This window comes from Vulpes vulpes, chromosome 12 (genome assembly GCF_048418805.1).
Source record: "Vulpes vulpes isolate BD-2025 chromosome 12, VulVul3, whole genome shotgun sequence".
In the NCBI taxonomy this organism is placed as follows: domain Eukaryota; kingdom Metazoa; phylum Chordata; class Mammalia; order Carnivora; family Canidae; genus Vulpes; species Vulpes vulpes.
Window position 1 is genome coordinate 100,486,406 of NC_132791.1, and position 21,422 is coordinate 100,507,827.

Below are 21,422 nucleotides of genomic sequence, written 5' to 3' on the forward strand. Positions count from 1 at the left end.
CCAGACTCTAATAACTGAACCAGAAACTCCAGGAAAATGAACTGCAAATTACTGGCTCCTCGTCAACAGTTTGCATATACGTCCAGAGCCAAAGTAAACCTGAACTTGCAGATGTTCAGAGAAGTACCGGCCATTCCCCCCCCAACCCGCCCCCCCGCCGCCCCTGATTGGAGAGAGACCCAGGCGCAGCACTTGCGACCTTCAGTCAGATGCTTATTAGGTGGTTAAGCCTTTTGCTGCAAAATAGATGCTAATTTTGATTACTAATTTTAGGACCAGCTGCAACTAATTATGTCCCGTTGCTGCAGGGACAGGTCTCAGCGTCTATATAGCAGGGGTAGGAGGACGAAAGCCATGTGCCAAGGCCTCCGTGCATGATGAAATGTGGCCAGTGCGTTGCATGAATCCGAGCCCACGTCGGTGCCAACGAGCCCAAGGCCTAAGGAGACCCTATAAAATCCTAGGACGGGCACGACCGACATGCTTGAGGCTCCACTCCAGAGGCAGCTGCTGCTGCTGCTTCTTCTTCTTAGTTTCTCCCTTTCTCTGGGCAATAAAAAGGAAAGGGAAGAAGAACTTCCCTCTGAAGTGTTGGTGATTTCTTGCTAAGTGCATATATAAATACAAGCATGTTGAAAGCACGTTCTTAATAAAATTATTAATAACTTAGGGTCAGGATGGGAGGAGTCACCCAGGGTGGCATCACAGGGTTTTGATTTTCAGCGTGTTCCCTATTTTCGCCAGACGCTGGCACGCCGAGCAGCCACAGCTGCTGGTTGTGCAACGTGGGCTCCGACGTCCCCCGGGTGCCCCGAGGTGCCTGCCGTCGACGGTACGGAGCTCACCTTGCCCTTGGTGTCGCACACACGGCCCCGCTGAAAGCCAGCGGTTTCTCTAAAATAAAACCGAACAAACGGTAAGGCACAGGTGTACGTGCACACACGCGTACACGACTCGCCGGAATTTATAAGTCACCTCTACGCGTGGGTAACGTGAAGCAGCCCCGGAGGTTGGACGTGGGGTTCCCTGCTCAGACACAAAGTGGAAAGGATAAGCACCCAACAAATAAGGGGGAAAAAACACGAGTGGGAACCCATCCTCACAGAAAAACATGCTACTGAAGATACCTGAGGATGCCCAATGTTAATGAATGTGCCCTAAAAAAACGGGATTTAGGTGCAAGGTCCCCTTGGGGCGGAGAGAGTATATGATGAACAGGCTGGTCCGTTGGACCCTGGAGAGGTGACTTCAGGGGGCAAAGCAGGTGCCTGGTTTGTACACGACGTAGGTGGGTTATGGGAACAGCCATCTGACTATGGGGCGAGCCCGGTCGAGGTCACCCCGGCCCGGCCAAGGCTCTCCGCGCCACGTGCATGTTGCCGGGCAGGGCCCAACGGGGAATCTGGCCTCCCCTCAAATCCTGACGAGGAGAGAGAGTTGGCCTAGCCAATAAAATCAGTTCTCACGAAGCTACTTCACGTCTCACAATAAGTCACAAGGCTGGACGCCCGAATTTCCCATTGTCTAGCCTGGTTCCTGGGCGCCCTGATGCACCTGAGGACGTGCTTTGCGAAGCTGGGATGATGGCCCTGGAAGGGCCCCCCGCCGGCCCACGGGAAGGGAGGGCGCAGATGCGAAGAGGAAGCAGGACTCCGGAGTAGCGAGGCCTCGAGACCTACAGTCCCCCGCGTCCCGTGTAGTGCGAAGAGCCCTTGCTTGGCCCCTGACCGCCTTCCAGCCCAAATATATTCGCCCCCTGGGCCGCTCTGGGTCTCCACCACCACAACCTGTTCCGGCATCGTGGGCAGTCGCCTAAGCGCTCAGCTGCCCCCGACCGGTCTCCAGTGCGGATCCTCCGTCCTCCGCGTACCCACCCACCAACCACGCATGGTACCCGCTTGCCCTGCAAGCTCGCCCGCCTCCAGCCCTACCCATTCCTCCGCATAATAGGACCCACGCTCCTTACGGGGCTCCCGGCCCAAGAATCAGCCCCGGGGGGCGACCGACAGAGGTGCTGGCTCCGCCGCCCCAGGCCTAGCTGCAGCTGCTGGGGCTCCCTCCTCAGAGCTGCACGAACCCCCAAGTGCAAAGCCCGGGGGGCGGAGCGGCCGTCCTATTGCTGCACCCCATGATTCGGAATCAGAAGATCCAAATTCGGGCAAAGCGGAGAGAACATTTTCCGTTTGGGTGGATTTCTTGGTGTCTCTGCAGGGTTACGCCCTCTGCCAGGCCCTCGTCACAGGACTGTCGCGGGTGCCGCACCTGCTCCTGCAGCAAGAGGACGAGGATGGGGCGGTGTCGGCCCAGCGCCAGCACCCCCGCCGCCCCTTGCTGCTCCTCATGTCGCGGCACGGAGGGAGGCCGTCCCGGGGCACCGTGCCCAGGCCTCGCCACCGCTCCTGGGCTCTGCGTGCACCACGGCTCCGGCGCGGCCCCACATGGAGTGGAGACACGCAGCCGCCACGGGCCCGGGCTGCAATCGGCCCTCGAACCCGCCTGCATTTCTCCAAATTAAAAGCCGCAGCCGCACCCGAATGCCCTGCAGCCGACGAGGGCAGCAGGTGCCCACGGATGCCGTACCGGTGCCCGCCCAGGTGCAGGCACAGCGAAGCCCCCCCTCCGGGTTCCCACTGTTCACGCCGACGACCACCCTGTCTCCCTTGGTGATGCCGAGCCACTGTCCCTAGCGCCCCCGGCACCAAGGCGCCAGCTGCTGCAGCTGCAGGCGGACACCAGGGCTGCCGGGGAGCCCGCAATTCCGGCAGTGGCTGCGCGGGAAGCATCACACTCCAGGCCCTTCATGGACGTGTCCGAGCGCTCAGCCGACGGCCCAGGGACTCCTCCTGTAAACGTGTCCACATCTTTTTGGTTCAAGAAAATACTGTACTTTGCAGACCAGGTGTTCCGGCTGCGGGTACAGAGGCCGCGGCCGTGCCTCCTTTCCCGGCGTGCGTGGGGCCTGCGGGGTGTGCAGGGACCCGCCTGCGGTGGACGCACTTCCCCACGAGCCCGGGAAGGCCGCCCCTCCCAGGGGCTCCGCTGGGGCCGGGACCCTGAGGATCGGGTGCGAGCTCGGTGACGCCGGGCCCTCAGCCTCTGCTTCGAAGGCATCAGGACAGGACACTTTCAGCGACGCGTGGATCACGGGAGCGAGACAGCTTTTCAGACATTTAATGAGGTAGCTGAGGTCAAACGCCCGGTCCACAGCGTACACAGAGGTGCTTACTAGATGCACAGGCATTTTAAAACGTGTTTCCAATGCAGACCTGACCTAGTGCCTAAGGAGTGCGCGTCCTCCCGCACCCTGGGGTGCGTGCAAGTGCCACCTGAGGCCCCCGACGCTGCAAGGCCCGAGAGCAACCCTGGGTACAGGCCGGACACTGGGGCACCCCGGGGGCCTGCTCGAGGCAGCGGAGCCCAGACACCCGCCCGCGGTTGGGGCGATGCTCGGAGCTCCGCGCCGCGTCGGGCACCCGGACCAGCTGCACCACCGACGCTCTGCGGCCCGTCCCCTCCCGGCCACAGGCTGCCCCGGCTGCACAGCCCTGGACTCACGGGGTCCCGGCTGGTGGGAAAGGAGGGGAGCCCGAGCCCGGCAGCGCAGATATGGTGACTGCTCCAGCAACGGGCACACTCGGGGCTCCCACAGGCAGAGGTGCATGGGGGTGCACGGGGGTGGGGCCCAGGCAGGGCAGGAGCAGGCCGGGGCCTGGGGGTGTGGGGCTGGGCTCTGGGTCATGATCATGGGGCTGCGTGGGCCTGGGGGTGTGGGACTGGGCCCTGGGTGACAGTCGTGGGGCTGCTGTGGGCCTGGGGGCGTGGGGCTGGGCTCTGGGCTTCAGTTGCGGGGCTGCCATGGGCCTGGGGGTGCGGGGCTGGGCTCTGGGTGATGGTCGTGGGGCTGCCATGGGCCTGGGGGTGCAGGGCTGGGCCCTAGGAGTCGGTCACAGGGCTGCCGTGGGCCTGGGGGTGCAGAGCTGGGCTCTGGGTGACGGTCGTGGGGCTGCCATGGGCCTGGGGGTGCAGGGCTGGGCCCTAGGAGTCGGTTGCGGGGCTGCTGTGGGCCTGGGGGTGCAGGGCTGGGCCCTAGGAGTCAGTCATGGGGCTGCCGTGGGCCTGAGGGTGCAGGGCTGGGCTCTGGGTGATGGTCATGGGGCTGCCATGGGCCTGGGGGTGCAGGGCTGGGCCCTAGGAGTCGGTCGCGGGGCTGCCGTGGGCCTGGGTGCGCGGGCTCTGCAGGCCCCACCGCCGCGCGCCAGCCCGGGGCTCCAGCCGCCCCTGCTCCTTGTATTTCCGCAGAATGCTTCTGGCTTCCTCGACATCCCGCAAGGGGCTCTCTCCGTATTCTTCCTTCAGCCACTGCCGGAACTGGAGGGTGGGAAGAAAAACGGACTGTCACACGCATGCGGGCACACGCACCCGCACACCACTTTGTAGATTTTTACCAGGTAGGTAGTAAACAGTCAGACTTTGCCACACGCATCAACAAAAATCTCGCCTGAGGACACGAGAGCAAGCCAGAGCCAGGAGCGGTGCCCGACCCGAAGGGACACGGACAGAAGTGAACGTGGGGCCCGAAGAAGGTCAAGTAATGTCGTACAGCTGCAGCTGGCGCACAAGAGCCGCTGATGACCGCGATGACCGGTGATGACTTGATGCAAGCGGGGCAGGGGCCGCTGATGACTAACTGGGATGCAAGTGGGGCACCCTGGGAGCAGGTGTGCTCTGGGGGCCTCCCCAACACGGCCCCCATGACGCTGGGCGCGTACAGAAAGACTGAGGCACCTTCCCGGGGGCTGTCGCTCACACCACCAATGTCCCCTGAGCACGGTTACCTGGTGGACTTCATGCTTCTCAAATTCCTGGAGTTGTCTCTGGAAGCCCAGGTTGGGGTTGGCACAGGACCTGCCTGCACGCACGGTGTGCAGGGCGTCCTCCCAGCCAAGGTCGGTGACGGTCATCACGTACGCGATCACCAGGGTCACGCTCCTGGAGACGCCGGCCAGGCTGCAAGGGCCAAAAGAACCCACAGGGCAAAAGGGGTTTCAGTCCACGGGTCTATCTCCCGATTCAGCGAGAGCGGGGCATTTTGTGACTCTCACTTTAGAAGGTCCTCCTGGCCTGGCTTCTGCGCAGCCAGCGAGCCAGGAGATCACTCAGACACGGGGCAGCCTCTCTCCGTTTGGTCACCCTAGAATCCCGGGCATGAGTGTCCGTGGCAGCCTCATCACTGACAGATTTCCTACTGCCCGTGGCTTTGCACACTTCAGTTCTAGGATCCTCTATGGGCCCCTCTTCTGATAGCCCCCATTGCCCTGGATAGAAAAAAATACCTAAAGCACAGGAATGTGAAGGGGCTGGGAACCCTGCAATGCATCTATTTATAACCTGCAGCACTTTAGAAGGCCTCGTGGTTTTGGTTGTTTTTTTCTTTTTTTTTTTTTCTGGGTTTCTTAGATAAAAGAAGACTAGATCTATAACTGAAAATCCACCCAATAGAGAAGCTCTTATGAAATAGTTTGTGTTCTTCTTGAAACAACTGAGCAGGGCACAAGAGAGGGCACATTCCACGTGCTCTGGGACGTGGGGTCCATAACGGTTAATTATATCCCGCAGGCTGAGTAAGGGGCCAATTTTAAATGCATATGCAAATTAACGTGGTCACAGAAGGCTGTGCTGCGTCAGATTTAGAGTGTTCTAGCAACGGTTTAGGATGGGGAAGTTTAGCAGATTTCTCATTTTTAGAAAAGCCTATCTTCAGATTTATATAACCATATGAAATACAGATTCCTAGAATATCAGGGCTACACATCTTCAAACGATAATTTTAATAATAATAATAAAACAACCGCTCTCTGCATCAGGTCATGGCTCTTCATTAGGCATTTATGTCAGAGATACTGAGGGAGTTTTAAAAAGTACATCCTCTTTGACTGCAAACCTGAGGTTCTAATTCACCAGGAGCCACAGAAGCCCAGACACGGGATTCCAGAAATCCCCTTACATGGCTCCACCTGCACCCCCACAAAGTGCTTTAAAGCAAATGCTCATGAATATCATAAAATCCACAATTTGTCACGTTGTCCTACTCTTTTCAAAAGTAAATAACTAAAAAAAAAAAAGGAAATAACTAAATAAATAAATCACACAATTTCAAGAACTGCGTGAAACTACCAAACACCATTTTTCTCTAAAGCAATCAAACTATCTATTGCCCCTGCTCTCCCTACAGGCCCTCAGAACAGTTTTCAGGAGTGGCTCTTCTAGATTTCATGCGCTGGATCGCCTCTGTCATGACAGGATCGTTACCAGCTTCAGCAGCAACTCAGCCCGGGAGACATCACTTTACATTTTCAAAGAGCTTTCCCTGAAATGGTATCTTCTTTGAGGAAATTCAAAAGATTAAGCTTTAAATATATATATATATATATATATATATATATATATATATATATATATATATATTTCACAACATAATATTGTCTTTTAAAAAAATCTGATTATAGCTGACACATAATTTACATTAACTTCAGGTGTTCAACGCCGTGGTTCCACAAGTTTTACATTACACTGTGCTTGCCCTCAGCGCAGCTGCCATCTGCCACCGTACAACGCTGTGACGGTACCACTGACTATACTCCCTACGCGGACTTACTCATTCCATAACTGGAAGCCTACATTTCCCACTACCCTAACCCCATTTTCCCCATCCTCTTATCCCCCACCCCATGTGGCGACTATCGGTTTGTTCTCTGCACATACAGGTCTGGTTCTGCCTTTTGTTTTTATTGTTGTTGTTTTTGCCTTTTGGTTTTTTGTTTATTCATGTGTTTTGTGTTTTAGATGTCATAGGTAAGTGAAATCAAATGGTATTTGCTTTCTGATGTATTTCACTTAGCAGAATACCTCTAGATCTATCCGTGTTGCTGTAAATGGCAAGATCTATTTTTTTTTTTTTTTTTTGTAGCTGAGTAATATTCAAAATGGAGTTTTACTCCATATAGAGAGGGAACATGCTCGGCCTGCAGAGTTCTGGCTTCAGGATGTTGGCTGCTGCTTCCCTCGACATATTAGTTATGTGATGAGCATGAGCACCAGTGGTAATGGGCATTTCTTAACGTATATAATTTGTCAAGTCACCATAAGATACACCTGAAACTAATGCCAACTGTATCTCACTTTAAAAAAAAGGAGAAAAAATAAGTGGGAAATATCAGAAAAGGAGGCAGAACATGAGAGACTCCCAACTCTGGGAAATGAACTAGGGGTGGTGGAAGGGGAGGTGGGCGGGGGGGTGGGGGTGACTGGGTGACGGGCACTGAGGGGGGCACTTGACGGGATGAGCACTGGGTGTTATTGTACATGTTGGCAAATTGAACACCAATAAAAAATAAATTTATTTTTAAAAAAATTTTTAAATAAAAAAATAGAATATCAGTGCTAACGTTCAGTGAAAGCTTACCATGTGCCAAGGACAGTGCAAAGAACTGTATGTGCATTGCCCCTGGGTGAGGTGTGTAGGAACGGCTGTCTCTGCACTGCGTATGTGCTCACACCCTCATGACGTATAGCTCAATGCGGGTGGAGAGCTGCACGTAAACTCTTCGTTCTAAGGGTCTATTCAGATCTTTTCAAAGCAAAGTACTAAGCTAAACACACACAAAAGCCCCAATCTGTGAATGGAGAAGAAAGGGTCATTCAGGTGTTGTGCTAATGCCACCTAAACACCCATACAAGTGACCAGAACCCTCCGGGAAGAAACAGTGACTGAAAGGGCACTGACGTGGCAGGGATGAGCCCACAGAATCTGTGCCCTCCCAGGAGGCTGCTCCGAGGGCCTCAATCATAGACACGGGCTAGAAAAGAGGATCCTGTGATCCAGTAGCCTCGACAGTCCCACAGAAAATCCTAAGTGAAAATGAAAAAAGAAAAAAATCATAGGGTTCTCTTCCACCAGACATAAACAACGCGTAGGAGACGGCAGGGCTCGGATGAGGGGTCGCCCTCGAGCCGAGGGCCGCGGGGCCCTTGGGAGGTGGCGTGAACAGTCCCGGCTCGGGCCGGTGCGGGCCAGGCGGAGCACAGCCCGGAGCCCCGCGCAGGACACGCGTACGTACCAGTGTACGAGGCAGCCCTCGCCCCGGAGTCGGCACTCGTGAATGAACTTAATACTTTCTTTGAAATGTCTTGTCCTGTGGGAGGAGAAAAAAGAGAGAAGTGACCTCTCTCTGCTTTACTCAACGTATGATGAAAAGAAAAATCCGCCTGAGGTTTCTTGAAAAGGTCTCCGAGTCCTGCGGCTTCCAGCCCGTGGTCACGCTGCCCGAGGCTGGAGCTGCCTCAGCTGTACAGTGTCACACGCTGCGCCAAGGCCTGGGCAGGGCTGCCCGCCTGCTGGAATTTTCTGAATTTCTCTGCGAGGAATCCCTCATCACGGAGTGGTCACTGACTGCTGCGGGGGGATTCTGCGCTGCCCGGCGGCCGACTGGGCCCGACGGCTCGGGGGCATCCCTGAGGCCCTGGCGTCTGCACGTGGCCGAGCGGGGAGCGGGCCACAGCCACCTCGGCGACGGAGGCGACCGCGCCTCGCGGGCTCGCCAGCGCTGGACCGGCGGGCTTCGGTGACCCGCAGGCCCCGTGCACCTGCCAGCAGCCGCCCCGGAGCCGCCCCGGAGCCGCGAGCCACGGAAACACGGCCCCAACCCTGCTCGGCCGCCCGCGCGTGTGACCCGGGGCTGGGCGCCAGGCCGCTCACAGGCTGGGGATGCGCGGGCCTCCTCCACGCACAGCCCGGGGCGCACACTCACCTTCTGCTCCGGAACCGACAAAGTGACCCCGGGCGCCGCGAGTCCCCCCACGGTGGCAACCGAGGAGCCCCAAGCGCCGGTCCCGAACGGGAGCCCGGGTGGCCCGGGGAGCGGGGCCTGGCCACGCGGCCACAGCTTCCCGACCCCAGCCGCGCGGTGCCCTCCTGCGACTCCGAGCCCTGAACCCGCGGCACGTCGGAGGCAGCGGGGGCGTCAGGACAGTCCGTCCCCCTCTGATTCCAGCCACGGGGGGCAGCGGGGCCTGGGGAAAGGTTTCCCCTCCTGATAGAAAGAAAACTCTGTCTCCGCCTCAGGTTTCCTGCGAGGAACCTGGACGTAAGCATCACGCCTGCGGCCGGGTCAGTTGCCCGTGAGCCAGACACGACGGCCCCGAGGGCGGAGGGCGGCAGGTGCAACGGGAGCCCCCAGTGTCCTGGCCCAGGCCCGAGGACCCTTGTCCACCACCGGGAACTCCAGCAAGCAGGGCCCCGCTCCCCCCAGCCCGGTGCCGTCTGCGGGGTGACAGCAAACACTGGGACAGCCGGGGAAACGGGGCGAGCGCGCCGAGGGCCTCGGCCGCCCGGGCCTCCACGCTCCATCTCAGCTCTGGTCCTCACGTCGAGCTGAGGCTCTGCGCCCCGGCGTGGGAGGACACACAGTGTGGGAGGACACGCACCGGGGAAGGACAAACAACCTGCAGATGAACGACTCGGCAGGCCCAGGCGCCAGCGGCTCGGCGGGCTCTGGCAAGGCGACGGCACACGAGGCCTGACCGAGCCCCGGGCGTGGGGACGACCTCCCCTCTCTGGCTTTTCCACCAAACCACGCGCGCGGTGACACCTGCGCCCTAAGTGCCGTCGGGGCCCCTGGGGCCCACGTGCAGCGCTGTCCCCCGGGCCGGAGCTCGTGGGCGCGGGGTCCGCAGGGCGGCCCGTGGACCCGGGAGCCCGGGAGGTGCTCCCCCGGTGGCCCCGCGGCCCGTCCGCTCCGTCAGGGCGGCAGCCGCAGGGCCCGGGCTGGGCCGAGGGACAGTGGGACCCCACGGCCCCTGACTCCCGGACGCAGGGCCCGAGGCCGCAGCAGGCAGACAAGCCTAGAGACGCCGCCTCCAGGTAGAGCCGCGTGCGGCAGGGCTCGGGGCTGTTTCCAGGGAAGCCGATGACACAGGCCCGGTCCGGCTGCCTCCTCCTCGGCAGGAAATACCCGCGGGCCGCCCGGTTGCCCAACGCGGCGCGAGGCAGAAGCCACTCCCAGGCGCCAGCCCACCACAGCCTGTTTCAATGAGCGCAGGTTCCCCATTCCTGCTCCGGCTCTGCCCCTGCCCTTCCGCACGGAGGGCGAGCGGGGGGCTCTGGGGCGACGCCCGCGGGGCTCCTCCGGCTGCACCTGTCCCGCCTCCCCGGCCGCGCGGGTCGGCAGAGGGGCCGCAGGGCACACCCGTCCCTGCCCCTCCTGCAGGGCCCCCGCCTCCCTGCACCCTAACCCGAGGTCCCCGGCCGTTGGCGAGGGCACGGAAGGGATGCGGGGTGGCATCTGGCAAAGGCCAGCCGCAGTGCCCACAGCCTGAGCTTGTTCCCAGACTGCAAATCTGGAGGCCGTGACCTGCCCCGTGGGACCGGGGGCGGCCCTGTGCGAGCAGGACTCTGCACGTCTGAGCAGGGACCCGGGGGCCCGGGGGCCTGGCCACCTGCCTTCAGGGTGGCCGCGCTTACCCCAAGGCACATCCGACCAGGCCGTGCTGACGGCGAGGGCCGGGAGACCTGGACACAGACGTGTGTGTACGCGCGTGTGTGTGTGCAGGTGGGCCCGTGTGTTGCACACGAAGGCAAGGAGGGAAGGACGGGAAAGGCAAGCGCTCTTAGATTTTTAACTCCTGAGAAAGGAATGCTTACAGATTAAAAAAATAAATAAAAACAGCCAGCGGGTGGGATGTGACACCTAATCCAGGGAGCCTGGGCTCTGGAAGGCGGGTTCGGATCACACCGATGCCTCCCCCCGGGCGGACTCGGCAGGCCCCAGGCCCCCCCAGCACCAGGAAGCTTCACCTCCCCCGGGAGGCAGGAGGGCCCACGCAGCACGAAGCGGGCGCCGGTGCACACGTCCGCGTCAACGACTTCCCACCCTTTATATTTCCCGCACTTGAACATTTTTCTTTTTGTAATTGGGGGGAATTAAAGCACAGACGTGTTGTGTATTGTGCTTTCCACTTTGCCACATAGGGTCACTGTAGAAGCAAACCCAACCAGATCTGCTTTCTCCTCCACTGTCACATCCTTTCACAAGGAACAGCTGAACGCTGGCAGAATAAGGAGGACACGGTGCAAGGCCAAAAAGTAGGTGAGCTCTGATGAGACACTCAGTGGACCTTTCCTGCCTATTTCTACGGGCTGCAAGGTCCTCGGGAGGCACATGTGAGCATGTGCACGTGTGTGTGTGTGCACACGCTCAAGTGAGGACGCATCTGTCTAGAAATAGGATCACAGCTGCAAGGGCCTACCTCCAAGGGCCTACCCCCAAGGGTTTACCCCCAAGGTCCTACCTCCAAGAGTCTACCTCCAAGGGCCTACCTCCAAGGGCCTACCCCCAAGAGTCTACCTCCAAGGGCCTACCTCCAAGGGTCTACCTCCAAGGGCCTACCTCCAAGGGCCTACCCCCAAGGGTCTACACCCAAGGGTCTACCCCCAAGGGCCTACCTCCAAGGGTCTACCTCCAAGGGCCTACCTCCAAGGGCCTACCTCCAAGGGTCTACCCCCGAGGGCCTACCTCCAAGGGCCTACTCCCAAGGGCCTACCTCCAAGGGCCTACCCCCAAGGGTCTACCTCCAAGGGCCTACCTCCAAGGGCCTACCCCCAAGGGCCTACCCCCAAGGGTCTGCCTCCAAGGGTCTACCTCCAAGGGCCTACCTCCAAGGGCCTACCTCCAAGGGTCTACCTCCAAGGGTCTACCTCATTTTGATCTTGCAAAATTGCTTTTTAATAATTAAAGCAAAGAACATTGATCTTGCAAAATCGCTTTTTAATGATTAAAGCAAAGAAAACCGTAAATGAGAGAAAGAGCAAGCTGGATGTACAGAAGGCATCAGCTAAACAGAAGAAATCATGCACAGAAAGACAGAGAGAGAGAATAAAACAAGGAGGTTTTACTGATACTTTAAATATAAGGTCACTGTATTGCTAATACCTCTCCTCCCCACAAAACCTCAAGAAATGTAGAGATCTGCTCGGCACTAAAACCACTGAACATTACAAAGGCTCGTTTCTACCCACTCCACAGTACAGATCAGCCTCTCCTGGACTCGACCAAAGAAGAAGATTTTTTTTAAAAGTCCAGTTATTCCCTTAACAACTTCTAAAATACAAAATACCAATCTAATCAATATTAGAATAAGAATGAATACGTGAGCTACCATACATCTGGTAATTCACCCTCAAAACACATCGATACTCCTTTCCTCGGACAGACAACAAATATAACCTTATTTTTGGAAATGCCGAGAGCTCATTAGAGGCACTTTCACTTATCGAAGCTAATACTACAACAATTGTAGGTGGTACATATTTTACAGATGAGAGAAGTGAGGTTAACGTGACTTGCACAAGAACGTAGAGAGAGAGAGAAAGCAAAAGCAAGTGTTTCTAAAAGCCTGACTTCACCGGCTCACCTCATATCGGCCAGAGAACACGTAGCGTGTGCACTTGATATAAACTCCAGGATGCCTCTAATTGTGACAAATCATGCAAAACACACCAGCCTGGGTCTGTGGCGTTCGTACGGCTCTGAGAACTTGAACTTTCACATTTCCTGACTTTGAAAGGCAAGGTGGTTGGGGGAAATGAGCTAAAATTTTCAGCGTGTTAACGTTATCTCAACGAGGTTTCTGCATTTTAAGTTCCTGGAAGATCAGAGGGGGAGTTTGTGAGGATTAAAGCCAAGACAGAAAGATTGACCTTTCTGGGCAGTTTACAGCCATTGAACACCAAGTGAAAGCAGTTGGTTTCAAAAGATCACAAACCTCGTACTGAGCAGACTTGGCAAGAAGAATTCCTGTTGGTGTAAGGATCGACGGGGAACGATCTGAGATATGAGCCCTTAAAATGTAAGCTGGAAATAACTTTAAATATCTGTAAGTTTAAAAGAGTGACACACGTTCTCTAGAATTTATTTTGTCGTTAAATATAAGAATGCTCAGGCGTCAGGAATTGAAAGTGGCTAAAGGACCGCTGGTTCTACTAGTCCGAGTTACCCAGAGCATCAATTGCAAGTGACAGACGTGGTTTCTCTTGCTTTTGTTAGCCAGGGCGTTGAGTATTTGTCTCTTAAAGGACAAAAAAAAAAAAAAAAAGAGTGTCTCTTGACCGTCTACACTGGTTGATGGTACAGAAAGTGGAGGTTCACGTCAGCCTATGTGTTCTGATGTTTGGTGCGTGCTATCACGCACGGGCTACCTGAAGTGCGATGCGTCATATAAACCGAGTCACGTATTAGCCACTTGCCAATGGCTGAGAGTCTCCTTCTATCATGAAGGATGCTCACTGTTAAGAGGCATGTTATGCATGAGAGACCCCTAACTCTGGGAAACGAACTAGGGGTGGGGGAAGGGGAGACGGGCACTGAGGGGGGCACTTGGCGGGATGAGCACTGGGTGTTATGCTATATGTTGGCAAATTGAACACCAATAAAAAAATACATTTATTTTAAAAAAAGATGCATGTTATGTTTCCAACAAAACATCTGTAGCAGGTAAAGAGAAACTCGAGCTACTTCGGGGTTTGATCCGTAACATACACAGTATACTCATATTCCAAACTCAATTCCACAATTTCCGTTTGCTTCAGTAGAGCAGGAAATATTTATGAAATCACGGACGTTCCTGCACCCCAATCCTTATATATGCATGAGATGTGCTTTACGAATGGACTAAGATTAAAACTTTCCTTAAAGGATCACGTGCATGCTTACAAGCATAACTCCCCACAGGAGACTGCCAGCGTTTCTGCCTTTCGATGGAGTTATGGTCTTGACTTTACTTTCTAAATGAATTTTTTTTTAAGATTTTATTTACTTTTTTAAATAAATTTATTTTTTTATTGGTGTTCAATTTGTCAACATAAAATAACACCCAGTGCTCATTCATTTGGGGAATATAAAAAAATAGTGAAAGGGAATAAAGGGGAAAGGAGAAAAAAGTAAGTGGGAAATATCAGAAAGGGAGACAGAACATGAGAGACTCTTACCTCTGGGAAACGAACTGGGGTTGGTGGAAGGGGAGGTGGGCTGGGGGTGGGGGTGACTGGGTGATTTTATTTGTTTTAATCATAAGAGATGCACAGAGAGAGGCGGAGACAGAAGCAGGCTCCCTGAGGGGAGGCTGATGCAGGACTTGATCCCAGGACCCCAGGAGCCCTTGACCTTATTTTCCAGCTGAAACAGAGGTCATGCTGCTATGGGACTTCACTCAAAATAGCAGCAGTGGCTCATTCTCCTCAATTTCTCTCTGTTGTCAGCCTCACTATAACCACCTACTGGAATCCCCACACTACGCTTTCACCAAGATGTGAGGGAAGGCAAATCACACATCTTAACAAGGCCCCTGCACATATTTGGGTTGGGAGAAAACAAATTCAAATCTCATGGGCTAGTCGCCTGGAGCCAAGGTGACTGGGTTTGGGTTGGTTTTGCCAAAAGATCTGAACTGAACTATGAGATGCTGCAACTTGGGAGAAACAGCTGCTACATCGCCTATCACTCTGGCCTTTCCATGTAAGCAAATATCCCAAATCTTCCACAGAAATGGGCCTCCTGAACACCCAAACTTATTATTTCAACTGTCTCCTGTCATCACTCTCAACGCACATTAATGCACTTTGAAGAGAGTGAAAGTATACTCTTCTTTTCTTTTTTTTTTTTATACTCTTATTTTCAAAAGTGCTTCGCGTTCATAGGGAACACTCTCCTATATGTGGTCTGATCTCCAAAAGTCCTGAAGGCAGGCATTTTTTATTTTTTTATTTATTTACTTTTTTAATAATAAATTTATTTTTTATTGGTGCTCAATTTGCCAACATACATAACACCCAGTGCTCATCCCGTCAAGTGCCCCCCCCCAGTGCCCGTCACCCATTCCCCCCCACCCCCCGCCCTCCTCCCCTTCCACCACCCCTAGTTCGTTTCCCAGAGTTAGGAGTCTTCATGTTCTGTCTCCCTTTCTGATATTTCCTACCCATTTTTTAATGAGGGAACCGAAGTTCAGGTGGGTTTAAATGACTTGCCGCAGGTAGACGAGCAAGTTCCCAAGTTAAGGTATTTAACATCATTTAAGGTCAACTGCTTCCTTGTTTATATAGTGCAGGACTGCTCAGCGCTCATTCTTCTTTTGCTAAGTCAGTCGTTGTGCTGGACACCAAGCCTGGCACTTGGCTCTTGGCAAAGCTGAAAAATTCCCAGAGGCAATCCAGTCTGCGTGGCCACCTTCCCTGCCCAGAATGTGGTACTATCTGATTCCTCCAAAGAGGCATTGACAAGTTCAACAGTATCTTAGAATTTCAGTTTGAGATAAGAGCAAAGCAACCGTTCTAAAAATAGCCACCAAAACACGGGCAGAAGATTGCTGTGAAAGGCAGTGGCTCACTTCCTTCCGTATACACCATGCCCTTCCAACCACTTCTGTTTCTTGACACGACTAGTAACCAAGGAAGTCCTCTGGTGCTTCTTCTCCTCCTAGACCCAGGCTACTACTGTTTTCCTCGTAATCCTACTGAAATCTTTCCCCCACCATCCTCAATCTTACAGACTGATGACGTTTTCTGTGAAATATGGAGAGTCAACGTGAAAAACGGGCCTTGCATAGAACGTACCTGCCCTGCTTCGAACCTACCCCCACCCTTTCCTGGTCTAACCCTATACCACCTACCCCTTTCCCCTACCACACCCCCCACATCCTTCCCCACTTCAATCCATCTGACTCTAGCCCCATGTTTTTTTCCAAACAGGTATATCTCACAAAATTGTTGCATGATCTGTGATTTCACTGCTCTCCAGCAATGGAAATTCAAAATTGCCTCATGTTCCAACAGTGGATAGTTTTCAGAGATGCTGGACAATGAGGAAACTAAATGTAAGATTCTGTGGCCTGTAATTCCCATACGTAGGATTTGTGGGCAACCAAGGTTAAGAAGCATGAAGGGTGAATCCTGACAAGTCTGCAGACTCCCAAATTCACAAACGCCACCATAGCTTAAAACTTCCCTGACGAGATGCAGTAACAGATCATTCTAGCAAGGTCGTTGTGTCTGACGTGCAATGGAAGCCCAAGGCCGGCCCGAGGAACAGCAGCCGGTGTCCAGGGGATGCACCGAACGGCTCAGTACTTTATTCCTGCCCCAGCTTCTCAGCCTTGCAAGGCTCAAATCCACACCTCAGTAAGACTTTACCCCATATCATGGTCTTTCTAGGTCACTTCTGGACCCCAACAGAGTCCAGAGTGTTAAAGCTGTGACTGCCGTGGGTCTCCAAGGCCCAGTCCCCCGTTCTGCTAAAACCTGACCCCACGGGCCTCCGTACCATTGCTGTGTTCTGGAAAGGATGGCAGTTATGAATTTCTCTTTATAAGGATATCAGAGGTGCACTCAGCTGTGCGGAGACAGAGGACTGAAGCTTCCTAAGCCAGAGAGACCTATTCATTCAACTCAAACAGGTTTTAGAAGTACGCTTTCCCAATTCGTGGCCACTAGTCCCAGGCAGCTGCTGAGCACTTAAAAGGAAGCCGGTCCAAACTGAGACGTGCTCTAAGTATAAAAAAACAGATTTTGAAGACATGATATGAAAAAAAGGATGTAAAAAAAAAAAAAAAAAACCTCAGTTTTGTTTTATATGGGGCACATGTTGAAATGACAGTATTTTGGATGCATTGGATCAAATAAAACATATTATTAAAATTATCATCATCACTTCTACCTTTTTACTCTTTTTCAAGTTGGCTTCTACAACATTTAAAATGACCTGCATGGCTTACGTTGGTAGTTCATACTCTATTTCTACTGGACACTGCTGCCCTAGACAAAACCCATTCGCTTCTTTAAGGTTTTGCTTCTAGAGAGAGGATGAACATGCCAGAGGTTTGGCTTACATCATCCTTTTTATTTTTTTTATTATTTATTTATTTATTTATTTATTTATTTATTTATTTTTACTTACAAATTTGTTTTTTATTGGTGTTCAATTTGCCAACATATAGAATAACACCCAGTGCTTTTTAAAAATTAGGCTCATCCTGTAGACATCCCCTCAGTCAGGGCAAACAAAAAGTGTGCCTCCACCTGCAGTTCTGCCTAAGTTGGCAGCACAGACTCATGCATGGCATCAAGGGGCCCCCTGGCTCTGATGACTCCATGGCCCTTTCCTTATTTGACCTTACTGTCCTTTATTCATTTTTAATATCTCCGAAAAATATAGGAAAAAAAAAAAAAAACAACTTACAGGTTCTGAGATGGTGAATCCGCTGCTGGAATGCACAGGTATTTAACTCCCTGTAGAATGATAAATAAAATAAAGTAAAATAAAATAAAATAAAATAATAAAAATAAAAAATAAAAGATGATACTTAGTGGAGAAAACAATTTAAAGGAACTATTTACTCAGGTCAAAAAATAAAAAGTAAAAAGGAGAAGTTTTTCACTCATCCTTTGTTGCCAAGGAACCGGGAAAAAACTCTTTAATTAAGGTTCCTGGTTATTTTCCGTGACCACACTTACAGATATTCATGCTCTGGCTTGCAAACGGCTTGTAGGTTTAGATAGGGTTTATCAAAAAAGTGAAATAACTGAGTGCTTTCCAGTAAGTGCCAACAAGTTTCAAAACTATCCTTTCAGATGCTTGTTTACATATTCAACACTTTAAAAATCTATTTCACTTAAGATCCTGAGTGGCCAAAAAGGAAGCACTGTTAGTAAAAACCTTAACACGATGACTAAAAATTATCGTGTTATTAGAGTTTTCTATATCAAATTTAACAATTGGAGAGTTACAATTTCACTGATGCACTAACAGGAACTTTACACACTCACAGTACTTTGATTTATTTTGTTTGCTTTTCAAAACAGTAAAAGTCTGTGTACCAAACTAATACATTTTTTAAAGGATGGCCTGATTTGAAAACAAAAATGAACTTTATATAGGTCTCCATAAAAATCTGTAAAAAAAAAAAAAAAAAAGTCTGTGTAAATGCATGCTACAAAAACCCATGATAAATTTAAGATTTTATTTATCGACAGAGAGAGAGAGAGCACAAGCAGGAGGAGCAGCAGAGGGGGAAGGGGAAGCAGCTCTCCCGCCCCCCCACACCCAGCGGGGACCCTGGGATCACCATCCCAGCCCGAAGGCAGACGCTTAACCAGTGGAGCCACCCAGGTGCCCCTCTAGACACCCGGCTGTTTGGGGGGCACCTGAATGGCTCAGTCCGTTAAGTGTCTAACGTCTCCGGTTGTGACCTCAGGGTCCTGGGATGCAGCCCGCGCTGGGTTCCCGCTCACCAGGGACTCTACTTGTCCCTCTGTCCCTCCCACCGCCCATGGCCTGTGCCCTCTCATGTAAAGAAATATTTTTTTTTTTTAAGTTTGGCTGCTTTTACTTCAGAGGGATTTAAACTGTAGTTCCAAAGGTCTTCAACGTCATATAAAATACAAAATCTAGAAATCTCCGCAACCTCTGTAAAAGAATGTGGTTCTGTGAGGACTCAGATGAACCATTTTTAAAGCCCCTCCTCCTTTGACAGCCTAAGCTCCTAGGGTCTTGCCGCCACGTCATGGATAATAAGTAGGAGAAGAAACACAAGAAACCCTGAAAAAATAACCAATCTAAGAGAGTAAACGACGGGGAAATATACAGACATGTAGAGACTATCATAAGTCCCTTGGCAAACAAAGTCATAAAATAACTTTGCTAGAATTATTTGCGTTTTTGGCAGTTGATCATTAAAATTTTAAGGTTAATTCCTATCGTGATCATTAAAATTTTAAGATTAATTCCTATCGCGAGGCATTTCTGTGTTGTATGTACTAATGTGGTCTTGTAAGGAACAGCTACACTTGTGGCTGCCCCGAACCCTTTGGACCTCCACATTTTGATAATTCCTGACATTGTGAATCCTACTTTTCCAACACAGAATCCGTATAAACAACATTTCTCAACCTCCTTTGCTTTTAGGGTGTAGACTCAGGACCTACTTTCATCACCTGACACGCCTCACTGGGGTGGATTTGGAAACAGGACATGGGAAGAGTCAGATGGGTAACGAGCACCTGCTCAGAGGCGCAGGTGGCAGCAGAGGCAGGTGGTTCTGGGGGCAGACGTGGCAGCGGCTCTCACCACTTATGCGATGCGGTCTCAGTGCTGCTCTTTAACTTCGGCCGAAAGCCTGTTTCTCTAGCTCTTCTGGGAGACCTTGAGGTCTCAGCTATCTCTGAACAAACCCCTCCCTGCCTGAACTGGTGCAGAGTGCAATCGGCTGTCCGTAACTAAGAGTCCCCTCCCTGTCCCCCAGGATTATGAGAAGTCAGGAAAAAAAAGACATTTTTCCTGCTTAATTCACATGCATGTATTTTTTCTCCAGCTTTGAGCCAATCATTACATCTTCCAACAAAGGCTCTTGAGGAAGATGGGTTTCACCACTGCTTGTCCACGTGAGAATACTTTGCCTGAGCCAAACAGCCTCGCGCGTGCCCAGGGTAAAGTCCAGAGAGAAGCGTCCCTCATCCAGCCTTCACCTCGCCGTCCCTAACTGCCGCCTTCCATCTCGGCCTCGAGTTTGGGCTCGGGGCACTGTGCTCTGCTGGGACTATCGAGGCAGTTGTCTGAGGTCCTAACGCACCTCCAGAGAGGTACTAAGGCAGTGATTTAAAAGCAAAGGAAATGGAAAAGGAAACGATACTGTGAAAATAAGTAATTTCGCTCCGTCCCTCCATCAAGGCCAAGCCAGCCTATCGGTCTAGATCCACGTACTGATAATTTCATATATCCGTCGTTGGAATGACTCATTTACTTTTCTCGTTTACTCTCAAGTGAGAGTTGGCCATGGATCAGACCCAGAAGCTTATGAAATCCGTTCCTCCCACACACTTCCTCCAACCTCTTTCAGACCAGTACTTCCAGGAGGATGGGAAGGATTCTCAGATTTCCACCTTCCCTTCACCATGCCCGTCAGCCTGAGCAGCCTCAATCAATCAAGGATGCCGAGGTGGGTCTCCTCTCACAGGGGATAAAAACACCTGCCTCTCTGTCGTGCATGCTGACAGCCACTTAATCCCAACAGAATCTAAAATCAGCTGATCATATGATGGGAGGAAAGAGAGAAAAAAAAAAAAAACGAAGGAAAGGAAGACAATAGACAGAAGGGGAAGCTAAATAGCCCTAAGCTTATTAAAGGCATTGACCATAAATGTCAACAGCAGTGTGACTGGAAGGCACTTCACTTCCTTCAGGTGCTCCCTGAGTGGGAGTCACAGTCCCCTTTTTGGTGCCTTATGCAAAAAAAAAAAAAAAAAAGGATGATGGCAGGAGCAAAATGCAAGAACATGGCAGAGGGTCCCTCCCTCCACGCCCGGAGATGGTGAGGAGGCAACTCTTGGCCATGCCGGGCCCCTCACCCTCACTAACTGGGATGGGCATGCGGCAGCTACAGCTTCCCATCTGTGAAGCTTCTAAGGAGGAACAAAGTAGCTCTCAGCCACAAGTTTGGGGATCCCCTACTGTTAAGGAAGGACAGAGAAAATATAAAACACAACATCATGTTCTCTCAAAAGTAGACCGGCAATAACAACAAAAACCTGGGCACGTAGGAACACAAATATCTGTTGAACAAGCTGAAAACCAGTGAACGTGAAGATCACACTATAGGAACAAGCGCAGGGGCGGAAAAATACCATAAAGTGCCCATGCCTTAACCCGGGGACCGTTAACAACAAGAGGGCTGAGCTAACCACGCCGTAGGAGAGGCACCCTGCAGGCACATGCCCCACACATCCCTCTCCTGCCCGTCCACACCAAGGGGACGTGGGTAAGAATCAGCTCACCGTGATCTACAATAAGAAGGGAACAAACTATGCAAATACGGTAAAGAAAAGACTCAAAACTGCCCCAAAGTTTCAGCTGCTCGCCGCCCAAGAACGTCTATTTATCTTGGCTTAGTCATTAACAAAGCATGAAAAGTCTATCTCTTGCAGGCCACAGGCTGCAGAACACAGAGTACCTGAAAAAAGTCTTGAGATGCCTGCACATGTGTACGATTCATGGCAGTTAATTACTAATTCAGAAAGCAACAAGAGTGCTGACAGCACTAGGGACCTCGGTGCTACAGGCTGGATAGACTTGAAAGTATCCTAGCATTCACGGATTTCCCCCCAAAAGACCATTCTCTAATGTTGAGCTTTGTAGAGACAGAGACACGGGGTAGGATGTGTTTAGCTAAATTACAGAAACCATAGCAGATGAAGTAAAAAAAAAAAAAAAGTAACACCTCATTCTAGAGCAAAATTCTAGAACGCTCTGAAAAATTCCCAAGTAATAATAATAACACAGAGGGCAGGTAGGTGCGGGAATGGGTGAAATAGGTGAAGGGGTGAA

The 21,422-nt window shown here is 52.0% G+C and overlaps 1 protein-coding gene across 2 annotated transcripts in view; it reads right to left on the minus strand.

Moving 5' to 3' along the window:
* Positions 1-3,157: 3,157 nt before the first annotated feature.
* The window catches only part of DUSP22 (dual specificity phosphatase 22), a 55,654-nt gene continuing 37,389 nt past the window's right edge, over positions 3,158-21,422 (minus strand). The window contains exons 4-7 of one of the 2 annotated variants that reach the window (XM_025986954.2): positions 17,283-17,332; positions 8,118-8,192; positions 4,836-5,007; positions 3,158-4,368 (exon numbers count right to left, since the gene is read on the minus strand). In XM_025986954.2, the coding sequence (XP_025842739.1) occupies positions 4,189-4,368; positions 4,836-5,007; positions 8,118-8,192; positions 17,283-17,332 (477 nt within the window). In that variant the 3' untranslated portion in view covers positions 3,158-4,188. The remainder of the gene's footprint in view (positions 4,369-4,835; positions 5,008-8,117; positions 8,193-17,282; positions 17,333-21,422) is intronic. The other variant, XM_025986955.2, reaches the window with a different exon arrangement.